Below are 25,830 nucleotides of genomic sequence, written 5' to 3' on the forward strand. Positions count from 1 at the left end.
GTTTCTTTTCTTTCATTTTCCATTGTTTTCCTATTTATTCCTAATGAATATGGTTTTTTGACTGTTACCAAGCAGAGCTTTTATCTTCAGAAAAGTAGCTTATGAGAGGGAAAGGTCAGTGCAGAGGTCATTATTTTATAGATATAAGTTATACATACATATTTATCTGAACTTACAATCACATTTTCACTTATCTTAAATTTTTTGTTGTTGTTGTCATTCACATTCTATTCTTGCCCTACATTGAATAACTTACCACAAAATTGTGTCATTCTTTGCTTATCTCCTTTATCAGGTCCTTCATGACTATCACTTCTGAAGCAAGACTGATTCTGTTTTGTGTCATGTTGCATTTCACTGCAATTTGGTTACAGTTGTGCTATATTTAAGTTAATTGCTTTAAGGTTAGCAAATAGGGCCTTTTAATAGTCCAAATAAACACTCTATTGCCTGGAGTCATGGTCTGCTCAAACATACGTACTTCAATCAGATCACAGCCATAATAACTGCCCATTTTTAAATTGCCAGTTAATTTGTCTCATCTATCAGAATAAAAATTGATATCAAGTCTCCCATAGAAACTAAGGGACTTGTTTCATAAGTTGCCACCTGTTAAATTGTCCTCAGAGAGGTTGAAGCTTCCAAACTGTTATATAGCTTTCAATTATCCAAAAGGGTTCTCAATAAACATTTAATTCTTAACACTATTTCTTAGTATTCAATTTTTTAGTATTGGCTATAAAAAATTTAGCAGCAAAAAGCTATTCTGGCAAACTCTTTAACATTAACACTTTGGAAAATGTAAGTTAGTTTACACCTCTTTCATCAAGGACAAGCCTACCTTGAATGATCTCATTTCCTTTAAGAAGGAAACAGAGTAAAAGTGCCAGAAGGAAGCTGGCAGATACTTACTGTAGTATACTGATGAATGATACTTCGTTCATGCATTCTTTCTGCACAGCCTTACATCCAGTTTAATGACCTGAACAGCTTAAAACAGATATTTCTCTGTGCAGATGTTGATGTGAGGGTCTAAAATAGACAAAAATGGACAGCAGCACTGCTTTTTTAAAATGCACACAGATTTATTTCACTACTCAGAGAGAACTCACACTATCAATGTTTCTATTCTTAACACGTTTTCAAAGTTTACGTGCAGAAATCTCTCAGTTCTGCAAAGCGAAATTTTTCCATTATATTTTGCTCTTCATATATGTAACCCCTGTTTGTATATTTCAGTATTAAAAAGCCTTGGGAAAATTATATTATGATTTAGGGGTTTTAAATTGTCTTCTCAAGACAGCACAGCTTGTCACCACATTGACTTTTAGCACTTTTATCAACAGAATTCTTTTTTTTTTATTTTATTAAGGCTACTTTTTAATGCTGTCAAGCAGGTTCCCACAAAGCAATGGAGCTGGGAAGTCTCATCATCACTATTATTATAATTTCCATAACAGAATTACAGCAAAATATACTGAATTAAGATATACTGGATTAAGCCAAAAAACAAAGTCCAGGAAAGGATAAAAATAAAATATTAATACAAATGTAATAAATTTTAAAATAATATTTTTTAAAGAGTGTTTAAAATTACTTGATTTCCTTTGTTCTAAATTTAAAAGTATTTTTAACCAACTTGTCAAAGCTCAAGATGTACGAGGGGGAAGTGCAGAAAGTATCTGTGTAGGAAAGCACGGACAAAGCAGAGATGTTAGCAAAACCCTGTACAAGAACAAGACCACGATACCAAAAAGAAATTTAGTTTGAAAGACAAAGGAGTCTTTATAGACCATTTCAATATGCAATGACTCTTTCCACTACTAGATATAAAACTAAATGTAACAAAAAACACGCATAACGAAAAAGGAAAAGGATATAAGGAAAAAAAGACAGATTATTGCTAGCCATGTGACAGCAGGCTTCTTTTAAAAGAACTATCATTAAACAAAAGGGAAAAGGGCAAAATTTTTTAATGAGCTACTCACTTGTGAAGGGAGCACATTAAACAGATTAGAATTTAAGAAATGCTGACTGTCTATGGAGACAAGGTTTATCAAGGTCAACTGTTGATAAGAAAGACTAAATAGCTTTTAGTACTTTATTATTTTAGTAAATAGTGTTGTTATCAAAGAATATAAAAAGCATACTTGAAAATTCCTCTTAATACAGAGCAAAGCATTACTTTATTCACCTCCAGAGTTCAGGGTCCACTGTTTTCATTCAGAAAGCTATTAGCTACAGGGGACTGCAAATTGCCAAGGTCATTTGGAGCAATAATTCTAACACAAACAAACTTTGTTTAGCAATTAAAAATATGTCTGCTCCTAGACAAGTGGGGGTTGCATGACTGCATTTGAATAAATAAGCCATGCTTTCTATTGTCTGGTTTGATACTGCTCTAATGGCATATAAATGCAACAGTCCTTACAAATCAGTGCAAAAATGCTCCTGAAAAATTTAAAAACATAAAAATATTCTAGAGACTTTTAGGGAAATTGTCACAGTTCAGACCTAGAGCACCAAGCACATCCACACAGGCTTAGACTGCTACTAGTCTGCTGAAGCAGAATCCTTACACGGCCCTAAAAAAAGCTTTGTAAAATGAACACAGAAGAGGAAGCAATGTAGATCCAGTGTTGCAGTGAAGAACACGAGACAAAATAAAACCAAAAAGAGTAGCAGGACATCCCCTCACTTTCAAGCTTACAGTTAAAGGATTTCCCTTTATTTAACAATGCACTGGCAAGGCATTTGGAGCTGCTATACAGATCTACCAAGGCATTTGGCTTCCTGTACCCTGATAACTGAATGTCTTTGGAACAGGTACACAGATTAATTGTTCCAGTACACCAGTATGAGAATGTACTTGTGTCTCTACATTTCCTGGCACTTTTGTAATCAAAATAACACACTAATATGAGATTAATCCCATCCCAAGAAACACACTCCACCCCCATGACATGTTACCAGAGTCTGTCAGGAGAATGCCACCAATCACTGCACTGGTAGAGGACACTCCCAGGTTAAAAAGGAAAGCAAGACAGTAAGAGGCACATCAGAATACCTCACTGGCAAAACTGGCCAAAGATTACTAACTCAGATCTCTCCTGGAAGTTACACCTCTTGCCTCCAGAGAAGAAATCACCCTACGACCCCTTCATTCTTTGGACAAAGTTGTGTTGGCAAAAAGAAACTTTGCTGTGAGGACAAACTAGTTGTGACTGTCTAGATTTCTTTTCCTGTACTGGGCATCAGAAGAATGGGAGCTTCAGTTTTTTTGGTGGAGTTGGAAACAGACAAAGGGAAGGAGGAGAAGACTCCAGTCTGTAAAATAGCCAAATACTTGATCTCAGCAGTAAAAGATACATGGGATCTTGAGCTATGGTCCTTCACACATTAAACCTGGAGCCTCTTTGGTTTTCCTGGACAAATGCTGCATTTAAAGTTACAGTTGATATTTCAAATTCAAGTGTCTTGCACATATCCATTCTCTTGCTGAATGCACACCAATTTAATTGTATATCCAGTAGGACTGAAGGTGATCAGCATATCACTTTGCTCTGAAATTATGAATTTTCATGCAATTTCCAATATTCTGTATAAAATTGGTGTAACACATTATGTACACAGATGCATAACCCATGTTCAAGTTTCTCAAACAGGGACTCAGATCTGAATTTTGCTTTAGCTCAATGAAACTTTGTATTATTTTTTCTGATTTTTCTCTCTTTCTCTCTCTTCTTTCTACTTCTTTCAACTTACGAAAAATAGGTATCCAAAGTGAGACTTTTGCAATGGCAGAGATACATAGGCAACACAGAGAGACAGCAACCTACATGTGAAACAAGTGCTACACACAATCATCTATCACATACTCTGACCACAGAAACAAGGTTGTCCTCACTTCTGTAATGAGTAACTTTGAAAAACTCCACACTGCAGCAAAAGCATTAGCAAATTTCAGTATCTTTCAAATAAAAAGTATCCAGGCTGCAACAGGTCAAGCCCAAGAGCTACATCCACATCTACAGTGAATAAGAAGAACCCCTTTAACAAGGTCTTTAAATTTTACACTGTTTCAGATACATCAAGAAAGGAAATACAATTACCTGAACTTCATAAAAAGATGTATGAAACCAGCAGGCAAGGAATATCTCAAGCCTATCACCATATATAATATGTCACCATATGATCCTTTTATCTAAAAACCATCTTTAATAATCTTTTATCAAGCAATGTAGTGCAAATCCTTGTGATAAAAGTTTTCCGTTGTTATTTTCTATATTTACTAAAATTTCCAATATAGCTGCTATTATGCAGATTTCTATGTGTCCAAACATAAAGAACCTAAGAATAACTAAGTACTCTGAAATTATAAATGCCATTTATATGGACTGTTAATAATCTACCAAATAATAACAACCTACCAATAATCTACCAAACTGGATATGGCAGGCACAGAAAAGTAGTATAAAAAAACAAGGTTTATGTATTAAGCTAGAAAATATGTTGAATGATCCAAGAATTACAAATTCAGACAGGTAGATCAGCTCATTGCACAAATAATTTAACAAGCTGTGTTAACAGAATGGTGCTGAAAGATACCAAGAGGAAATACTTTAAGGGTCTGGCTATGGTTAATTTTATTAAGTAATTTTATTAATGCGGTAGGGCTGGAAAAAAGATTCTCTATGTAAAACTAATCAGGTTTGAGGTCTGGAGCAATCAGAGGGAATTTAATATTACTTAATGCAAAAATATACTCTTCAGAGAGTTTCTACTGCAAGTTATATGTTTGACAGTTGGAAAGAGAGGTACTTGCATGTCCAAATTAATCACACAGTAATTGCAGGCCACCAAAATAGCCATGAAGAAAACCAAATATAATCCTGAAATTAATCAGGAAAGGTAGTTTTTAAATCTCACTTATAGTAGCATGAAAAACACTCTCAGCCTCTGTACTTAAAAAGAAAAAAAACTGAGTTCCCATCAGAACAGTCAAGAGTCAAGACTTTGTGGAATAGTGAGATTTTTGCAAAGGCACACGAAAACAACTCACTTGATCAGCTTCACATAACAAAAGTCTGAGAATGACACCTCTCTCAACACATAACAGAGGCAGAAGTGCCATGCAAACAAAAAGACAATGGTCGCCCTGCCACAAAGAACTATTTTGTGAAAATTGGATGAGGCTTTTTACCTGCAGCAGGTGAAATTAAGGAACTGTCTTCAAAAATAGTAGGCTAAAGCTGTAACTAGATTAATACAGAGTTTGACATGGGTTTTGAGAACTCTTATGGTATGCCTTTCCTAAAGAGAATACTACAGCTGATGACTCAAGACACTACCTCCACTGTTTCCTGTGCTCCCAAGCTACCACTTCCAAAACTTACACACACAAGTAACAAAAACCAGCAGCCATACCATTCAGCTGTTCTACCATTTTCTTTTCCAAAGACCCTCATCACAGTTACTTCCATTTTATAGAAAAGGAAACAGAACTGAAGTAGTTTGACACAGGCAACAAAGAATGCCATCAGAAAGATCAGTAATAAAGCTATTTCGACTTTCCAAATCCAGTTGTAGTAAGTCAATCATGTCTAAGAGAACTTGTCTGACAAACAAGAAACACCTCAGGTAACACCTGGATAGACACTTAATCTGAAAGCTTTCTAGATCAGGCTTAAAATATGCATGACAAGACTTCTGTGAGCAAATACTGATGACAGCTAAGGTCCTGCATCAGTGGCTTTTACAATGCAATGTTCTTAAGTGCAGTGAGTAAAAGTGCTCATACAATAGGAAACACTTCCTGAAACCTCTCTCCTCTCTCCAGCCAGTTCTTGAAAACCAGTAAGAAACAGCCTGGAAAAATGGCTCCATTTCTGTGCAGCACATATCTGAGAATAGAAACAAAACCCTGAGCAGAATACTCAGGTGAAAAAAAGCCAGATCCATGGGATACATTCTAACAGCCAGCTTTATTAGTTTAACAGAGAAGGACTGTGTTCCTCAGCTCTCAACCCTCACATTTTATTTAGAGTTATGTCAGAAAAGGTCATGTTGCAAAATATAAACAAATCGCCCACATGGAGCAGATTTCCTAGGATTCCCCAAGTTCCTCATGCTGTTCTGAACCATAAGAATATCTTTTCCGACAGACACAGGCCTACCAGATAATTCCTAAGTCTCTTTTATACCTGTGGGATATACTCAATTCCCAAGTCTCATTTATACATCTGGCATATATTTAAACACTGCCCCAAAAGCAACAGAAACCAGCTAAATTTCTGGCTACCCTCCCCTCCCTCCTGTATCTCACACACACACACAGTGTGCTTATTTTCTGCAGACCCAGACACAAAAAAAAACATGGCAAAATTCAGTTCCAACATCAGATAGATGCAGTATGGCATCCCCAAAACTTCAGAGCTGGCATACCAGATGTGATAGCTCTCACAGATATCTCGGTTATCTACTGCCAATATTTTGAGGCTTTATCAATTGCAGCCTGGCTCACTGCTTATGCACCAAGCTTCCCTGTCAGGGGTCTCTGACCAGGCTAATTTTGCAGATGGCAATAACCACCTAATCAATCCATGTCTTTCTAAGTCCTAATGGAGCACCTGCACATCCAGGCATGAATCTTCCTCTTGACATCCACCACAAACATAAATTACAAGTTTAGTGCATGCACCAGACAAGTCTCAGTGACCCCTTGACAGGGCAAAGAGAGGTCATGCAACAATCTGATTTTCAGCGCCCACTATTTCCAGCCTTCCTCTTTCTGAATTTTACAGCTTGGAGTTGCAGTTAGCATCACACTCAGGTCCCAGGGGAACACAACTTCGAAGTGATGTCTCATTTCTAAGCCTGATAATATAAGCAATGTTTCCATTAGAAAGTTCTGCAGTGTAACAGGAGCAGATCTCTAGGATGAAATGGTTCTAAGGACATAAAAAATTTTAAAAGAGGGGGAAGAAGCTATGGCCTTACTCTACTCTGGTTCAATGGACTGGATACAAGTTGGTGGTTGGAGCACATCATTCAGCTTATGAATCCACTTTATATGCTTCAAGAGGGTCCTTCATTGCCAAGGCAAGTGTGGTACATGATAAGGAGATTCACTTGAAAACCAGTAAAAAATGCTCATGGGGTCAAAGCCATCTTACTCATGACTAATACTTTGTCTTTCTGCCATGCCATGCAAGAACACTTGCATGTAAGTAAGGAATACCCATCACATCTTAGTTACCTTTGCATCCCAGCTACCTCTTCAAAAACTCACTATTCAAGGCTCAGAAATATTTTCTGGTTTGTAACAGAAAGCCTGTGAAGATAATCAGGTGTCATGGATGAAGCCCACCAATATCAGAGAGGGTCTAAGGTCAGGTGCATAATTATTAATCCTTTTTAACTTTGTACATTCAAGCCAGTTATGGCTAACCAAGGACAAAATGGGTTGGTCACAACTTGGTAGGACAGAGCCACAGCTGTGACTAAATATAGCACAAAGCTATTTCTAAGCTCACTGATGGGCTCACTGGTTTCCCTGATGACACCAACATGGCTCTGTCACTGCCCAGTAATACATGCCAAGGCAAGTACATATGGAACAGCTTCCCCTTACTAAGATCATTTCAATTTCCTGCTATCAGCATACCAGAGCCTTACCGACCCTGTCGCTGCATTTGGATAACAATAGTTAATATTTCCTGATTAATTTAACTTTCACAAGCTTGTCTAATCTTTCTTTTAATGTAGTTTATGCTTCTAGTCTTCCCTGGCTCCTATATTAATGAGATCTAAGTTTTTATTATATACCACATATTTGCTTTTAAGTATGGTGCCTGACTGCTACACTTCCTGCTCCTAGTTCTTGCCTTATAAGAAACTGTACATAATCACATCCACTTCTGCACTTATATTCTACCTGCAACTTTATAGACTTTTTCCATTTAATGAGGTTTTTTTTCATACCAAAAGCTCAACCCTCATTGTTTCTTCTGCATATTTTTTCCACCAATTATCAATATAGGCTGATCATCTAATCTCCAAACCCACAATAAAGTCAGCTTTCTATAACTTTTGCCATCACCTTCATTGATAATCCTGCTTTATTTTCCATCACCACCAAGCTTTTTTGAGCCTTTCATCCACTTATTTTCTGTTGAAAAGGACCCTGACTGCTAACTCAATTCAAGACAGCATGCCAGCTACCATCTGAGCCAGAAACACACACTGTGCAGAAAGGAACACTAAACAAAAGGCAATGCCAAACAAGTGACCTCATTCCACGCCTGCTACCCTTGCCCTGGTCATGTCTACAGCTTGCTGGCACAGGCAAATAAAATCTTTGGCCCTTCTGTCTTGTTCTCACAACACTGTAGCCAACAGCAGCCCAGCCCACACCACAGTAAGCATCTCTGCTGAGCAGGCAAGAAACCATGAGAGATGAGATTGGGGCGTCTCCACAGATCTTTTGAATCCTTCGCTTTCCATCAGTGGTACCTGAGGGAACAGCAGGAACTGAGTGGCTCCAGCTCTGGAACAAAATGGTAGCCAATCTCACTTAATTTCAAAGGTGACCAAGTGCCTTTGTCCCACTTAATGGTAAGAGGAGGGAGTAGGACCCCTGCTCAGTATTGGCATGCTGAGGCACAGCCTGGAGACATCCAGACCTTGCCCCAGTACATACTCTGGGTCTTGCACAGGCTCCTCATAAGACCTGCAGTCCTCTCTTAAAGACCATCTCTGCTGTGCCAAAACCCACACCAGCCACACTATCCCCCTCAGCTACTTACCCACCCACTATTGTGGAAGCTGGGAACAGCTCTCCTCTTATGCCAAACACTATAAAAATCAGTTAACCTTGGCAACAGAAGGCACATACTCTGGAGTATAGTTTTCCTCATAAGGCTAGAAAAGGGCTAGACTGGCCAAACTGGGTATGGGTTCACTTTACACTGTTCCCCAGTAAAGAAAACAGGAAGGCATGACCTAGCAGGGAGAAGTTCGGAAAAGACTTGAAGTTCAAAAAAGCCATCTCTGAAATTATATTTTCTTCAAACTAGATTTTCCCAAAGTCCACTAGGGCCTGACATTCAGACCTTCTCTATTTTCTGGTTGTGGCTTTCTTACTTAGTGACATATTCAGCATCTGCCCCTTTACACACTGTCTTTTGTGGGGACTGAACCAGGTCACTATGCACCAACTGAGGAAAGACAGGAGAGAAAGAAACTCAAGGCAGATCTAGGGAGAGGGCAGCGGGGAAGAAACATCCTTCAGTTGTTCATTAAAATAATGTGATTTCTAACAGTGAGATTCTGTTGGTGTGAGACAAAGAGCCTTCCAAAAAATGTATACAAATATCTCTGTAACTGAACAATTATTTAAATAATTACAAGAGCAGAATAATAATTACACAGGCAATCTTGTGTCATTTTAATTTACTGCTTGGAGAAGCAAAGTTTTCTTTTCTTGTGTAGGTTGGTTAGATGGTTAAAAAGTTCAGTCATTGGTTATACAGTATTACAGTGCAGCCTAAGAAAAATCACAAAATCACCGAAATTTGTCTTAACTTGCAAAAACAAAACAACAACCAAAAAAAAAAAAAAAAAAAGAAGAGTCCCACAGAGGACCAGATATTCCTGTTGTCAAGGTCAACAAGCCTGTGAGCATCATAGGGGTGAGACACTAAAATCTCCAGGGATCAAGATTAAAGATGCTATTAGAAGAAGCAGCAGAGTAACTTGTTCTTCAGCAGGAGGTTTAATGCCTAAGATGGTGCCTTAGCAACTGAAGCACAGCATAAAAGCATTAGGTAAGACGGAACGAAAAGGTAAAATGATAAGCAGGCAATGAAAAATGAAATAAAACAAGGAAATAAGAAATTACATTTTCCTTGCAAGCATTTAACTACCCAAAGATCTCTGGAGGTGCTAATTCCTACTTCTCAACTTTTTGGCTAATTAATTTTTTCCCATTCTAAAAGCCTCATTTTAATTAGCTCCCAAGTTGAGCTGCCATGAAGAGGTTTTGTTTTCATTCTCTTTTTTCTATATGTAAAAAAGACTGACTTCAAAAGTACATACTCATTAAAAATAATTAGTGATTTAGATACCACTAAAATATATTCAAGGATACCGGAAAAATAAGTTGGGGTTTTGTCATAATTCAGTTGCTTAGTATCACAACAGAAAAAAAAAAAGAGTCACATATTTAAATACAAGAAACCCTCTAAGTAGGTTAGTCTTGAAGTCACTAGTGTTTAAAAAGAGACTCGTGTCCTTTAGCCAGACAATGGACAGGTGTTTTCAACAGCTACCACAAAACACTTCATAGTTGTCTTCATTACAGCTTGGAATTTTTCATTCCATAAAATACTGCCTAAAGAGTATATGCATATGCAATACAGTCAATAGCACAGCAAATGTGGAAATGGCATACCTGACAATTTATTCCTCACATTTACATAGCTGTTTTAACCCTCAATCAGAATTTTCAGAGTTATAAATAAGTACAGAAATAAACCTTTAGGTCAATATGTATCTGTAACACATTCATCTGTCAACAAGCTGGCAATTAGTATGGATTAAACATGAAGTCCATGAAATGTTATGCTACATAAATGAAAATTATGTAGTAGTTTTTTTAAACTACTGATGTCTTTCATATAAGCTTTGCAATATGAATGTTATCACAAATAGAAAATTAAGCCAGGAAGACAGAAATTTCTATCTTTTTCTTTTGTATTCCCCAAGTAGATGATTCTATTTTATTCTTATTTTTACCCAGGAAAAGCCCAAGAAGTATTTTTCTAGGCTGGATTGAACATTTTGCTCATCAAGGAATAGAGCAGTCTTATTAAGTGTCTATCACATAAAGCAACCCATCAAAGCAAATACAGGTTTAACCAAATACAGGTTCAACTTAAAATTTACCAATGCCAGCAACATAAATTAATGCAATGCCTTTGATTGTAGAGTGCAATAACACTGTTCTAGTTTACACAAATACATGATTTAACTATTTCTCTGTAATGCTGAGCTTTCTTGCTGTTTTCGAAAGAGAAGCATGATAGGACATCCCTATCAAAATATTTAGGTTATCACTTAATTCAATTCTACTTAAAGTCTAGAGTTTTGCAACCATTTTACATTTAGCATTCATTTCTCATGCATGAGTTGACCCACTTACATATGCAGTAAATCCATGCCTTTGGGGATTTTTCTGGACAGCTTGCTTTATTTCCACCACACAACTAATTTTATTTTGTCAATACAGTGAGCAAGGTTACAGTCATCCTGTCAAATTTATTTATTTAAATTAGATTCAGAAAGACTATACTACTTCTAGTGGAACTTCATGGAAAACTTTTAAAAACTTGGAGGCTATGTAGTTCTGCTATCAACTGATTTCATATGAAAGCACTAACACCAAAAAAAAGGCAATAGTTAAAATAATTTATTCTGTAAACTTAAAAAATAGACTTCTGAAACTCTAGAAAAATATAAGAAACTACAATAAGTATCCCATTATGCTTGCCTAAGAAAAAGAGAGAAAAAAAACTTTTTCTAAACAACCCTATAGAATAAAGCCAGATGGAATAAGATCATTAAGAACCAGATATGTAGGTATCACATCTGCTTGCTTTGACTTATCAGAGATCCACTTAACCTAAAATATTTCCCCTTCCATCTCTGAGGATTCACATTTGAGAAGCTTAATTTGGGGTTGCTTACCATCCTCACAATGGGGCTGCTAAAAGGGAACTTTCCCCAGGCAGAAATTGTCCCAAGGTCACAAGCCATTCAAGTCCAAATACACTTGTGTGCAACAGAAAAGAACTTCCATTTTACACACTTTGCTGATGAGTTTCTTTCACACATTAGTAGCTTACCAGAACCTCAGTACAGATTTGCACATAGTGTTTCAGTGGACTTACCCAAAGGCCTATCTGAATTTACAAACCTAACACTCTTGTGGGCAGTATGACATACAATAAACACTGCACTAACAGCATGATAAATCCTTATTGCTAATGCTTACAATTTTTCCAAACAAAGTTATGCCTCAGGCAGGGGTTTGTTTCCAGCTTCTCAAAGACAAAATACTTCTGCTGTTTCTAGAGAAGAGTTATGTACATTTCCACCTGTGCTACAGAAGAAGCAGCTTTACAACATCACTCATGGACTCTAATGCTTCTCCTGCTCTGGATCAGGAAGCTGACCTTTAGCAGGTGAGGAATGTCACCTCATTAGCGATATCTGTTTTACTACCCCCATGGAATATGGTCTGTAACTGAATTATACATTGCTGAAAACTGAACATCTGCTCACTCAGCAGAAATTTAACCATAGTTTAAGTCATCTAAATTATTCAGTTCCACCTGTACTGACAGTTTCATACAGAATTACTGTAATGATTATCTGACATTCCAAAAAGTATCCTTCAAGTTGGCATTCTGGAGTCTAAAAATACTGTTTCTTCCCACATGTTGGGAGCTATTGTTATGTAAATCACAAGTATTCAGAAAGAGAGACCAGAAAAGAGAATGTGAAAAAGTTATAGGAACAGAAAGAGGAGTCGATGAATCATGAACACACTGCTCTGGATTCTCAGCAATCTCTTCCTCCCCAACAAACAACTGTAAAATTCCCTAGCGAAGGCTGTGCCTCCCTCTACTTCTAATAGGAGCTTACACCGAAGATAAGGGTTTATTCTAGGCGCTACTTACTGTATTAGCATGAATAATGTCTGTGCTTTTGTTCTTCATTTAAATAAGGACCACATATCCACATCCTCCATACTGGAGAATTCCAATACCTCCTTATTTCTTGGACAACTCTGAAAATAATGTAAATTAATACAGTTAAAAAAGCGAGAAAGAAGCTTTGATGAAAACTCCACAAAGAAGTCATAGGTTGTTTTTACAATATTTTATGGTAAGTGGAGTATCGAAACAAACAGTAAATCGACAGTAAATGGAAAAAATATTAGAAAACTGAATACTTGGTGACTACTGTCCTACACAGGGATCACAGCAAAAAGAAGTAATAGAGCCCAACAAAGCAGCATGCCACTAAATATCTTCAGAATTTTTCCTGAAAGTGTAGGTAAAGAATTCATATGCATTGGAACTGATTTAACACTGTCTCTAATTTTGCATATTTTGATAATGATCAGTAAAGAAAGATTTTTCATTTTTAAGTAGAATACACCTTGAGATTTCAAAATACTTCTCAAAGCTTTCTATTTTCTCATTTAGCATGAGTTCTATTTCAAATATTACTTACAGTTCCTTAGATTCACCATTTCTTAAGAATGTGTTCAGTCATTTTTAAAATTTCTGAAAGCTTACAAAGTATAAAACCTATGTAAAAATCTGCAAAAAATACTCATGGTCACTGAAAATTAATGTAATTCTTTTGCTAAGTAATTTCTAAAGCATTTATTAGGATTTTACTCTTTAGGGCAGAATGGTTTCTGAAAATCAGAAATCAAACTTCAACACAGAACTATTAGAAAGTCAAAGGACCTGAGGCTTCTCAGAATTTCCATTTCTGTGAATCTACACAAACAAGCTTAGAAGATCAATCCACAGAAAGAACAAGACTGGACTCCATGTATGTATGTTCACTGCACAGGAGCACAGCAGGAACGCCACCTTCTTGCAGAGATACACTCATGTTAGCAATAGGAATGACACATTCAACTTTCTTGTTTCCAGACAGAAAAAATGCTGTTCAACTCAAATGACAGATGCTTAATAACATGAGTTATATGCGGATATTTGAAGTGCAGCTGTGTGGAATTAAGTCTATAACATACCAAATAATGAATACCTCTTGGAGTTACAGTTCATGTTAAACTGTCAGAGGTACCAAGGGCAGCAGAAGGCAATCAGTATCAGGGTGCATCTGGCTGACCACACCTGTCACAGACATGCAGCACCAGGGCACTGCTCAACAAATGCTATTCCATCCATGTTAGTCGACACAATTGTCATACATAAATAAGTTTATGTATGACATATTTTCCCCATTAAACAACAGCAAGATAAAAATAATTCTTAGGAATATAAGGGTTTAGGAATAAAGTATTAATTACTTCAGAAGCAGTAAAACCCCATCACTGCATAGAAGAGCGTAAGTTCTTTTTGCATGCAATTTAAAACACTTACCCAGTCTCTCCGTTGATGTGCCGGCGTTGGTTTTGTGAAATGCAGACATTGATACTGCTGTTAATTTTTCTTGTTCCCTATTCTACTCCTTTACTTGAATTCAATGGAGGGAAAAAAGCACTTATGGACAAGTATCTGCAGGCTTTGTGCTGTGAATCCTACAAGTGGAGCTCTGGGCCATGTTGTTAACATCTTCTCCTGCCAATTTTCTCTACAATCTGTTTTGGCAATTTAAGAGATCATTTTATGTTTGAGCAAGTAAACAGACTGAACAGCTCTGCCAATAGCTTCCAAATAGGGAGCCATGGCTCAGTGTCTGTTAGGGACAGTTTCTAATTTCAGATGTGCAGATGTGCACAGCTACAGTAGCAATGTGGTCTGTGTCGTCCTTTACTTGCTACTGAAGATGTATTTTTAGTAGTGCCCACTTTCCTTGTAATTTGTGTCTTTGTCCAAATAGTAGGTATTCAGTTGATTCAAATTATGGGGGAATTCCTGTCCTCCTCTGCGTTCCCTGAAGCTGTATACATTTAACTGGAGATAGAATGCAACCCTTGATAATTAAAAGCCCCACACCATGCACCATATTTCATTAAAGACATTTAAAGAAAATGAATGCACAGCTTTTCTCATTAGAACCCACATACAACACTTTCAAGAATGCTACAAGATCTTCATGCACTCTGCATCCAAGAAACACTTCACTAACTTCAGTTAAGGAGTTCAACTCCTGATACTTGGGAAGCTGCTCCCTTACCCCATAGAGGGGTGACTGAGTGACCTTCTCTTCATTAACTCTACTGTCCTTCCTAAGTTCGTCACCAAAATAGGATGCCTTGGAAATGTGTTTTCTAAAGCAGATTTAATCTGTTTATTTATTTTCCTTTTTTGCATTAAGGTACCATTTTCACTTCAGATACAACCCAAACCTACTGGAAGATGAGTCACATGCAAATAAATTAACAACATGACTTCCTTTTGTTGTCTCTCCAAGAGAAGAAGGGCACAAATTTGTGGTTCTTCTTGCTCTTATGTGATTCAAGTTCATAACAGCATTAATGACAAAGTGAGGAATGCTTTTACATGGGTTCTTAATGCAATGAGCACAAGCACTGTGAAAACTTCCATGCATCCTTCCAGCCATACGACCAAGACAGCAACCTCTACTATCCAAGCACTGGCCTTTATCTTAATGAAAGCTTCTCACTCCATCAATATGTATGGACACCTGTTTTCTTTAATACTTTGCAGACATTTACCAGAAGCATATTTAAGAAAGAGCAGCTTATTTCACATAGGATAAAACACGCTTCAAGTCATATATCGAGGCATAGAAGTGCAGTGGCCGTAAGCTGCAGCACATTGCTGCAGACTGCTGAAAGTGTTCCATTTCCCCAAAGAAAATAGTACTAGATTGAGTTTCTACTCCCTCATTTATCCCTGTGTCATGATAGACCAACATTTTTTGCCATCATCTTTATTTATTCTATTCCTTTTGCCACCTTAACCTCTTCCTTGCAAAACCAGTTTGCAGCTAGCTTAATTGCAAAATAATCTATAAAAATACATAGGGTTGGGGCTTTTTTCACTTTGAGAATATTTGCATTCATTCTGAAAACCTCAAAGTTCAATATGGACAAAAAACACTACAAGGTCCTTTGGCAAAGTGTACGCATTTCTCTGTGAGAACAACATACATTTTTTTGTGTATTGACTACATATTTAATGTCAAAATATGTTGTATATCTGCAGAATTAGGCTCTTAATGCTAAAAAATCATGAGATTAAATTTCATCCTTGTCTAAGAAGCTCCACTCTGGTCCTGATACCTCCATAAGAACCATAAAATAAAGCCCACAGGTTTGGTCTAAATCTTCAGAGGAAGGATAGCTGGTGGCAAAACAACAACCAAAACTCAATTCCACTCCTTCCACTCCCCACCATGTTTTTTCCTCACAAGGTTTATATTCATAGCACAAGAGATTCTTCAAAAAGTCAGAGTACTGCGCTAGTATCCATATGCTGCCAAACTTTGTATCAGGTCAAAAAAGACAATTATTTTCAAAATATGCTACTTAGCATTTATTAGTATATTATTGTTATTTATTTTCATCACTTACTTACCCCTTCAATGAAGTAGTTACAATTTTGGTTCAAATAGGCTCTTTGAGAAGTTTCTAGTACTTCAAGGTGAAATCAAAACTAAACTGAAAATTAAATAGATATATTAGTATTCTTCCATTTCTCTGTATATGAAAATTAAAATTATTTTAGTATTATTAAAGTGCTTACCTTTCAGTGTCTTGAAATCTTAATTAGATCCTTAGTCCATGATGTATACTGCTTATCTGACAAATACAGAAACTACTCTGTGTGGAAGGCCTTTCTATAATACAGGAGCTTTCTAATTAAATTGATGTTGTGGCCTATGCAGAAGTATCTCTCTAGGATATAATGCTATAAATTATTATTTCAGTGTAAACAGAAATTAAACGCAACTTCTTTTATCATGCACATTTAAAAATTCCATTTTACCCTTCAAGACTAATTATTTCTAATTGGGTCCCTGACTTGGAATCTCTGTCACCTACATACATTAAGAAAACAACTCTCTATTGCCAAGACTGGAGAGATCAAATCTATATTGTTAAGAATAGCATGTTTATAAATGAAGAGAAAGTAGTCACACATGCAATGACCAAGGGAAAAATCCTGAAATAAAGCCACTTTTCCCATTTTAAAAAGCAATTTCTGGACCTGAAAAGGCAGGTACTTATCTTTGGTTCAGGAACCAGATAGCATCATAAATCATGGAACAAGATCTTCCATTAGGACAGAAACTCCATTGATCCACTCAAAAGTAGAGATGGGAAGAAAGCCCTTTCCCATGTCACAAAACCACTTGTTTTTATTATCTCCTTTTCCCACAACAGAAAACACAATGTGCTTTGAACAAGAGATAAGAGCAAGCAAGTGAGCTGTGTCCTACTATTCTGTAGTCTGATGTTGAGGGTACTTAGGAGGTCTGAAAATTTTTCTTGGCAGGCCAATATCCCAAACTGAGCACCACAGGCCTGCAGCAGGGCACTGCTCTCGGTCCATCCTTAGAGAGCAGACCCATGCGAGGGATTAAGTATTCACCAGAGCCTCACTCGTTTCATCTCCTTGATGCCTTCCAGAGCTACCCAACAGAAAGGAATCACTCTTGCTTGAGGAAGTTCTGTAGGTCGTGAGAGGACCTAATTTAACTTCCTGGTCTGAATAAAAAATGCAGCTTAAATGCAGATTAAAACCAGGGAGTCGCTGAAGTTTCCCAGATCCCAAATGGAAGTCCTAATGGCCATGTTTTTTGCCACTCCAAAGAATACATTTTTCTCTCTTACAAGCCAGTAATTTCAGTTAGCCCCAGTATGAACATGAGATGAGCTTTTTGTTCTCATCTTGTTTACATACAGGAGCAGTTGTACGGCTCTTACATTAACTGTCGTCTCCATTGGCTCCAGGAAATGAGCCTAAATTTTTCATCTCAAAGACTGGCTCTAGACATCAAAAACTAGTGAATGCTTTAGCAAGAACAGTAAACCTCCACTGCTGTGAAAAATAAGTGTTTTCCAATGACTTTTTTCTTCAATAATATCCTAATCTGAAAAAAAGGTTTTTTATTTCAAGTAAATAAATCCCATTATTTTCATCTGATCATACTTACACTGTGTGTCTCTGATGCCTTGCTGTTATTTTATTACTACAGACAATGATTCAAGAATATTTTCTCAAAATAATCTATAGGGACAAAATCATGCAGCAGAAGAATGATCAGAAGGGAAGCCAAGACAAGTGAATAGTATTGATTCTGCATCTTTTCTAGTTCAGACTAATTCTTACCTATTTCATACGTATCAGAATTTGCACTATGTGTCACCAATATTCCATCATGCAGTGAGTTAAACATGCTACAAGAGAATGCAGTACAAATAAATAACTTTCTTAGCGAAGACATAAGACAGGAAAAGTCCCATTTTTAAAAGTCCCATTCCTGTAAGCTAATGAAATATGTTAGGTTTTGCTATTTGCCATTTCTTTGTCATCTTGTAGAGCATTGTCGTGCATGTCTTTTCTTTTAAAATTCAGCAACAACATTTTACCTGCTAGAAAATTCCCTCTTGCTTGTTTTGCTAACTTTGAGAGCTCCTGCTAAAAAAGAGGCAAAACTTTTTAATTTACATAATCTATATACTTTATATAAATAAAAAGTAAATTAAAAGTTCCAAAAGTATTCTTACTTGATGACAAATTATTAGAAGATCAAAAAGTGTCAAATCATTTTTATAAAGAAAATACTTTGAGCATACTGGTTGAAAGTTGGAGAGGTGAACACACATTGCCAATGTGCTGTACAAGTCCGTGGTATTTCAAAATCTGACATACACAAATCAATCACCAAAATCAGACTGTTCACTCGCACAAACTTCATTGAAAACACCAACAAACACACCTTTTCTTAGACACACTACTTCTCCACCTACAATCACTTTAGGTTGCAGTCACATACATTACTGATTTGTTCCTGAGTCCTTTTCAGTCTTTGTAACTCGGGCGTATCGGTCACAATACTGAACCCTCTTCCTTTGCTTTCTTCAAAGTCTCTTTTGTATTTTACCTACAGAATAGAAAATACAGAAGAACAGGGTTGTTTTCATTTTCCACAATGTGCCCCTAGCGATTTAGTATTTATTTTTAGTGTAAATAAAGCACTTACAAAAGGCTTTCAGCCTTTAAAGGAGAAGCCTGCCTTTATCCACTAACAGAGATAAACAGCAACTGGTCAAAATTTCCCAGTGCTCAAGCTAATGCCTCCCTCCAGGGGTGTCATGGGCTCACCTCTATGAATACTGCAACTGTGGAAATATTCTCTGTGGTCATTTCATTCTCAAGCCAGTTACCACAAAACTATAGCACTTACACAAAGCAAAATACCTATGACTAAATCTAGAGGTCTTCTAATTCTTCTAAACTTCATATTTCATCTTCTATTCATGATTATTCTACCAGTCTCTTTCCCAGCTGAAACATAAATTACACATTAAAAAAATACTGCATAAAAAGAGTATTTAGAATATCATGAAGTCAAACCTTTATAAGTTATGGAATGGCTGCCTGTACAAGCTTAATTTGTCCCTCTTGCACATATGCATTTGGATATTGTCTTTAATCAGCTATTCATATATTTTCCTTTGACAAGGCACCCTGCTTTACTGTGTACACAGCAGAAATGGTTCCATAAATGTTTGTGTCCTTTTTTTGGACCAGACTACTCAAATCCTACCATCAAGGTAGGAATATTAGTTTCCTCAAAAGCTTTTATATAGCTCTCATCACAGCCATTAATCAATCTTCATAATGCACCCTAGAAAGTGGGAATGGCAATATCCACACTACAAAGACAAGCGGCAAACTGAGGTAAAATAACCTTAATTTCCAAAAACATACAGGGGTCTCAGGGTGTTCATTCTCCAATTCCTAACAGTTGAGTATGTTCAAATTATAGGCTTGGTTACCTCTACAGATACCCAGGACTTCTGCAAATCAGTCTTGGGGTACCAGCTTCAACATAAAAAAAAAACAAGATAAAATCTTTAAAATCTTAAGCCACTGTTGAGCAACAGATAAAACTGCATCAATGGCAGTCAGTCCATGCCTCCACGGATGGATTCAGCTACCTTACCCATAACAACTTCCTTTTACTTCCTATACCTCCTGCTTTGCTCACTACACACACCCAGATTCCGCAACACCTGGGAGAGCTGTAGCACAGATAAAACAAAATTCTCCTTCACACAGCTGATAAGCAGAAAACACCCAGCATAGTCACCAAATTCAAGGTTGGCTTAGGCTTATTTCACAAGCAAGCACCTAATGGTATGATGGTGATGCACACCTCTAAATCACAAAAGTTAAGTTTGACAAAGCTATACAATTATAGTTTGTCCTTCCAATCCTAAACCTCAACCAGTATGCTAATGACTTTTGCTTTTTATTTACTATAGTTCAGACTATAGTAAATAAATTTATTTTATTTAAAATTTTATTTACTATAGTTCAAACAAATCCTTGAGACACAGCAGGAAATTACCACATCAACAAACTACCATTTTTCCTGTGTTTCAGCTGTAGAGCTAGCTGTAGATTTCATACAAGTATAATATTTTTATGGCACCCTAAGAAAAAGGAAACACTTCCTTCCACTCAGGCTTTTGAGCAAACCATGGGTTGATTGGACCATGCCGTTCTGTTCATCTCCCCCTGGTTCAAGCCCTCTGCAACTTTCCTTCCATTTGACCACCATATTTCAAGTATCACTTTGTCTCATTTTGATTTTCTAAACTAGCCTGGTCCATCTCTTCACAGCTTCTTGTTAAATCCTTTTACCCAAGGCACTCCAATATTCATTGCCAATTATCTCCCTTCTACCAAATGGCTCTCCATCTTCACACTGACTCTCAGGCTTCCTTAAACATACTGGGTGGACATGCTATTCCAGACCTGTCTGGTGCCAGGAAAGAGGTCTTAGGAGTATCTCTGAACTTTCTATATTTGGAGTCATACAAAACTTTATCTGCATTGGACGTACCTCCATGGCCAAGGACACATGACTAGGATAGAAGACTCTTCCAATTCAGCAAGCTTCAACTCCTTAGCCCTAAATGCTAAGACAACTGAGCTGTTCAATCACTCAGTTGAACCAACTGCTCGAAACAAACAACCAACCTGTCAATAATTCCAAGTAAGGGAATAGTCTCAACCTTGGAAACTGCAGAATATTTTGCACAAAAATTTCAAATTTGGCCTGAAGCAAGCAGTGGACATGGAAATGTTCAGCCTTACTGCTTGAAGTTTACCAGAATTATGATCCAGTGAACACATCTCAGAAATGGGTTCAGCCCTGCCTAAAAGAGAGATTACCTATTATTAGAAAGGGCATTTCCTGTTATTAGTTCCAAATGTACTAGCCATTAACTTCAAATGACCTTTATTCATCTTACAAAGGAACAGAAGAAGGGGAGGGGAGGGGGGGGGGAATTAGATAGTTTTAACTTAATATTATTTTAATCCCTCAGTCAGATAAAAAGGGCTCCTACTGTCTATTAATAAATCACAGGAATAAGGTTAACTACAGTTCGCAGAGCAACTACTTTGAAACCATTAAAAAAGTAAATTATTTAAAATATTAGCAGAGTTAATATATCCATTATTGGATTTTGCTACCTAAATTCAAAATATAGGTTTGAGCTATAAAAATCACAAAGTAATATAATGTTTCATGAAGAAAAAAGCTCTGTGAAATGTGGTCCACTAAGACTCCTAGTTAGTGTAAGTTCAAAAGAAAAAATACCTCCATTTCTAGAAAATATTATATTATAAAAATGTCATAAGTCATTTAGAACTGAGAAGAATATTCTGTATAGGAGCTGCAAACATCACTACAACAAATCATTTAACTGTACAGCATGCCTGTCTGGGATGGAGTTAACTTCCTCCAAAACCACCATTACAGTGCTGTGCTTTGCATTTGTACCCAGAACAGCTCTAATAACATACCAGTGTTCTGATTACTGCTGAGCAGTGCTTGCACAGCATCATCCCCAACATCACCTCTGTAGGCTGGGGGTGCATGAGGGGTTGGGAGGTGACACAGCCAGGACCCAGGTGACACAGCTGACCCAAACTGGCCAGTGGGATGCTCCATATTTTAAAACATCATGCACAACAAAAGGAAAAGGGGAGAGAGGACATGAGTGATTAAGGCAGTCTTAAGGAACAGCCACTATGTGTACCAAAGCCCTACTTCCAGGAAGTGGCTGGACATTGCCTGCTGATGGCAAGTGGAGAATAAATCTATTTGCCTTTGTTTCTGAGTGCAGTCCTTGCATTTTTCCATAACACCTTGACACATAAGGAATTTAGGGGGGTTTTTTTTTGCCTTTTTTTCCCTCTGTCCCACTGAGGTGAGGGAGTGAGAGAGCGGCTTGGTAGGCACCTGGCAGCTAGCCAAGGTCAACTCATCACAAACTGAAACTCCCAAAATTTAGTTTTTAAATGGAAATGTGTAATCCCTAATGACTGAATCATAAATGCAGTCATTTCCCACAAAGATGATTTTTAGTAACGCCTCACCAAAATCCCAGTCAGTGGCTCTCACTGGCTCTAAAATGCAGTCTCACAGATGCAGAGCACCCTCAGTGATGTCTACCCTGAAAAATTGATCTTCTGAGAGGCAATGTGTGGCATAAACATTAGAAAATAAACCGTAATAAATAACCATAAATGAAAAAGTTTTAAATGAAAATATTTCATGAGAAGCAATTCTACACAGACCCACAGTGAAAGGACTAAGTGATTCAACAGATCTTTCACAAATCAAGCTTCTCAGATTAGTGACATTAGCAAGAGATCTCTCAGACACCTAAAGAGAGGAATGTGTAAATCTACTCGTGAGGTCAGCATGAAGTGAGCCCTGAAGCATGGATGGGTCCATCTTACTGTGAAGGACAGAGGGCCCATCTTACTCTCTACATAAAATATTAAGTTGGAGAAAATGTTGCTTGTATTTTTTTGCAGGTACACTTGGCAGCAAAGCCACCTATTAGGGCAACAAGATTCATTTTGCTTGGGAAAAAATACTCTGAAAATATAAATGGAGCATAAAAGATTGATCATACTTTTGGGGCTTTTGGCAGCTACCCATAGTCCAGCCTCATTTACAATACCAAAGGCATGTATCAGTTGAACAAACACCACAGGAGTCCAAAAACACTGAAGAAAAAAATACTAGAGAAAGAATTCAACATAGTTGATTATCATGCTCATCACTGGAGAGCACCTCAGAAACACTATTAATTCCATCTCCACCTCAAAAATATATTCAGCCACTACAGAGCACATAGAATTCCCCAAAAGCTTGACAATATTAGTGTCCTGTTACAGTTCCTTCTTCACTTTCCTGTACAGACCAGGCAGTTTGAAGTTCAGTCTCCTTCCTTATCCAATACACTGCACAGCCCCACAGATTGTAGCATCATCATTTCTCATGTCCAGCAAGGAAGAAATAAGCAGGTAGAATGAGAATATGGGACCCCTCACACCCACATTTGCCCCGAGAGGAACATTCATAGACCTACAGTCTTTACAGTACCCTGAATATTTATGAATTTGTTTCAGTATGCTGTGTTTGAGGCTTGCCCAGAGCCATCTGCTCCTTCTGTGCCCAGCACACACAACTACTTCCCAAAGGTCACCATCTGCTAATACACTGGTTTTTACAGACTGGCAAGAAATCCTCTCCCACAGTACAGGTCCTAGAGGCACATCTTGGCAAAGATGCCTTTGTTTGGCTCAGCTTCTTCCATGGACCACATAGGCTATTGGTTTTGCCTCAATTTATCTTAATTCTTACAAAATTAATGGCAAGACAGAGACAAAATTTACCCTGTAAATTAGGTTTTTATGATCATTACTAAAACAAATGTTTACATGTGGATCAAATGTAAATAACAATTCTAAACTAAATTCAGTAAGACTTCTTTTTAGTTGACTAATCCTTTTTAGGGAGGATCAAGACACTGTCCTATCTGACAAAGCCAGGTTTCAGTCTTTGTGGTGTAGTTTGTCTTCTAACACTGTCCACAGCTCTATATCTCATTAATCTTCTGCTCATATTAGAGGTACATTTAAATCCCATCTAATACCCAACAATTGGTACCCAATAAGCTGAAGCATTGCTTCTCCTAATGACAGTAAAACACAGTCTTCACACTGTCACTCAGCTAGAGCTATTATCCACAGTAAATCTAAACAGGAATACAGGAATTGAGAATTATATCTATGGCAGACCAAACAGTCCTGAAAATTTTTATATGAACTGGAAGCTCTAAGTTGGGAATTCCTTAGGGAAATCAAGGAGCCATAGACTCCTAAAAGGCCACTGATGAATGAGTTTTGCTGTAACAGGGGCCTGCAGGGTTACAGATTTCATCACATTTCTTTAGATAAAGCAAAACAAAAATTCCCCAAGACTGAAATTTGCAATTTTTTTCAAATGGTGTTTAGAATGCACAAAGTCATATTTTAGATTTTTTCCCCTTTCTTGTGAGGAAAAAAGCCATTTCCACAATTCATAGCAGAAGCATTCATCATAATAGTTGAAACTTTCTGAGAGACGGAAGTTTCTCATTCAAAGTAAAACTGAAAGCATCAATACTCCAGCACAACAAAAAGCCCTTGTAGTTACATGGAGTAAAACTTTTAAGTGCCATAGCTATCATTAAATATTCTTTCTACATACCTCATTCAAACATTGGGCAAGTCTGTGCCACCCTGTGAAGTACAGCCTCAACAAGTCTCCGACCATCTGCAAATCTTTGCACTGTAATTTCCTGAAGATCTTAGCAGTTTTAGCAGGGAGCTACTGCTAAGTAACAAAAATCCTGGAATCCACGTCATAACAGTTAAAATGTTGGATGGGGGCAAATTAAAATATATAAATAGTAGCTCTTGAGAGAATGTCTCTACAATGTGGTCTCTTTATACCGAGGATGACTGCAAGCGGCTCACAGAAAACGCATGGGCAAAAGCGTTCCACACCCCAGGATGTGCAGTGACAGGAAATTGGAGGCAGTGAGAGATCAAAAATTTCAGAATGAGAAAAGGATGGAAGTCCTCCATTTGGATGTATGACAACAGCATGTGAACAGTAGCTGGGATCCAAGTAAAATTATGACAGAAGACAGTGCAATCTGATACTGTTTCAACAGGCTTACATCCAAACAAGTCAGCTAGGCTCTACTCCATCAAAAATCACTTCCACTGAAACTACATAGGTACTTCTGCACAATAAATAATTTTTACATTACTAAGTATGCTCTGAAGTGCCTTGCACCTTGTTTTGCTCTCGGGCAAACTGGAAGTCAGTGAGATTCTACTCTTTTCTATTAAAACGTATCACTAATGTTTTCCAAAGGCTGCACACACAGAGATGATGACACAAAGAATGGGCCAGTCTCAAAACAAGCTGATTCTCCTCCATGTCCACAAGTGATTATCATCTGTTTAACTTGCACAACAAACTTTACATCCACATTTTAGAAGCAATAAACTAATTCTGTGCAGAACTGCAGCTGACGAGATAGGAGGTTGCAACCTTCATGACAGAGACATAGCGTCAGATCTTCTGTCCACTCCCTGTCACTTGGTATATACTGTGTTTGAACTACTTTATCTCCAAGAAACAGAAGTCTGGGGAGGTGAAGGATTTCTTACTCTACCACAACAGAAAGAGAACTGACTTTACCATATCTCATCTCCAGGCAGAAAATGAAAGATTGATATATATAATCCAAATGTAGCCTGCTAAATTGCCACAAATTTTAATAATACCCTCAAAAGTGAAACCAGTGACAGCAAACTCCTCCAAACAGAATGATAATTATCCAACATAGCAGGGGAGTGGGAAGGAAACACATTTAAATGTCTCATGTACAGATTTGCTAAATCCTGGAATATTGCTTTTATCTCCAGGGTCTGAACTAAACATATAGGCCCTGTCTTGCTGTTTTCATCACTGGGAAAGAGAATGGCCAGGCAACCA

At 37.4% G+C, this 25,830-nt stretch overlaps 1 protein-coding gene across 8 annotated transcripts in view; it reads right to left on the reverse strand.

Annotated features, from left to right (window-relative positions):
- NEBL (nebulette) overlaps positions 1-25,830 on the reverse strand; it is a 258,063-nt gene that overhangs the window by 125,950 nt on the left and 106,283 nt on the right. For 3 of the 8 annotated variants that reach the window (XM_021530375.3, XM_077788465.1, XM_077788457.1), the window contains exon 4: positions 18,739-18,846. The exons of 1 other annotated variant lie outside the window; for it this stretch is intronic. In XM_021530375.3, the coding sequence (XP_021386050.1) occupies positions 18,739-18,846 (108 nt within the window). Of the gene's footprint in view, positions 1-12,743; positions 18,716-18,738; positions 18,847-25,830 lie in introns of those variants that run through there. 4 more of the 8 variants (XM_077788445.1, XM_077788438.1, XM_077788436.1 and 1 more) reach the window with 4 other exon arrangements.

Source organism: Lonchura striata, chromosome 1 (genome assembly GCF_046129695.1).
Source record: "Lonchura striata isolate bLonStr1 chromosome 1, bLonStr1.mat, whole genome shotgun sequence".
Classification (NCBI taxonomy): Eukaryota; Metazoa; Chordata; class Aves; order Passeriformes; family Estrildidae; genus Lonchura; species Lonchura striata.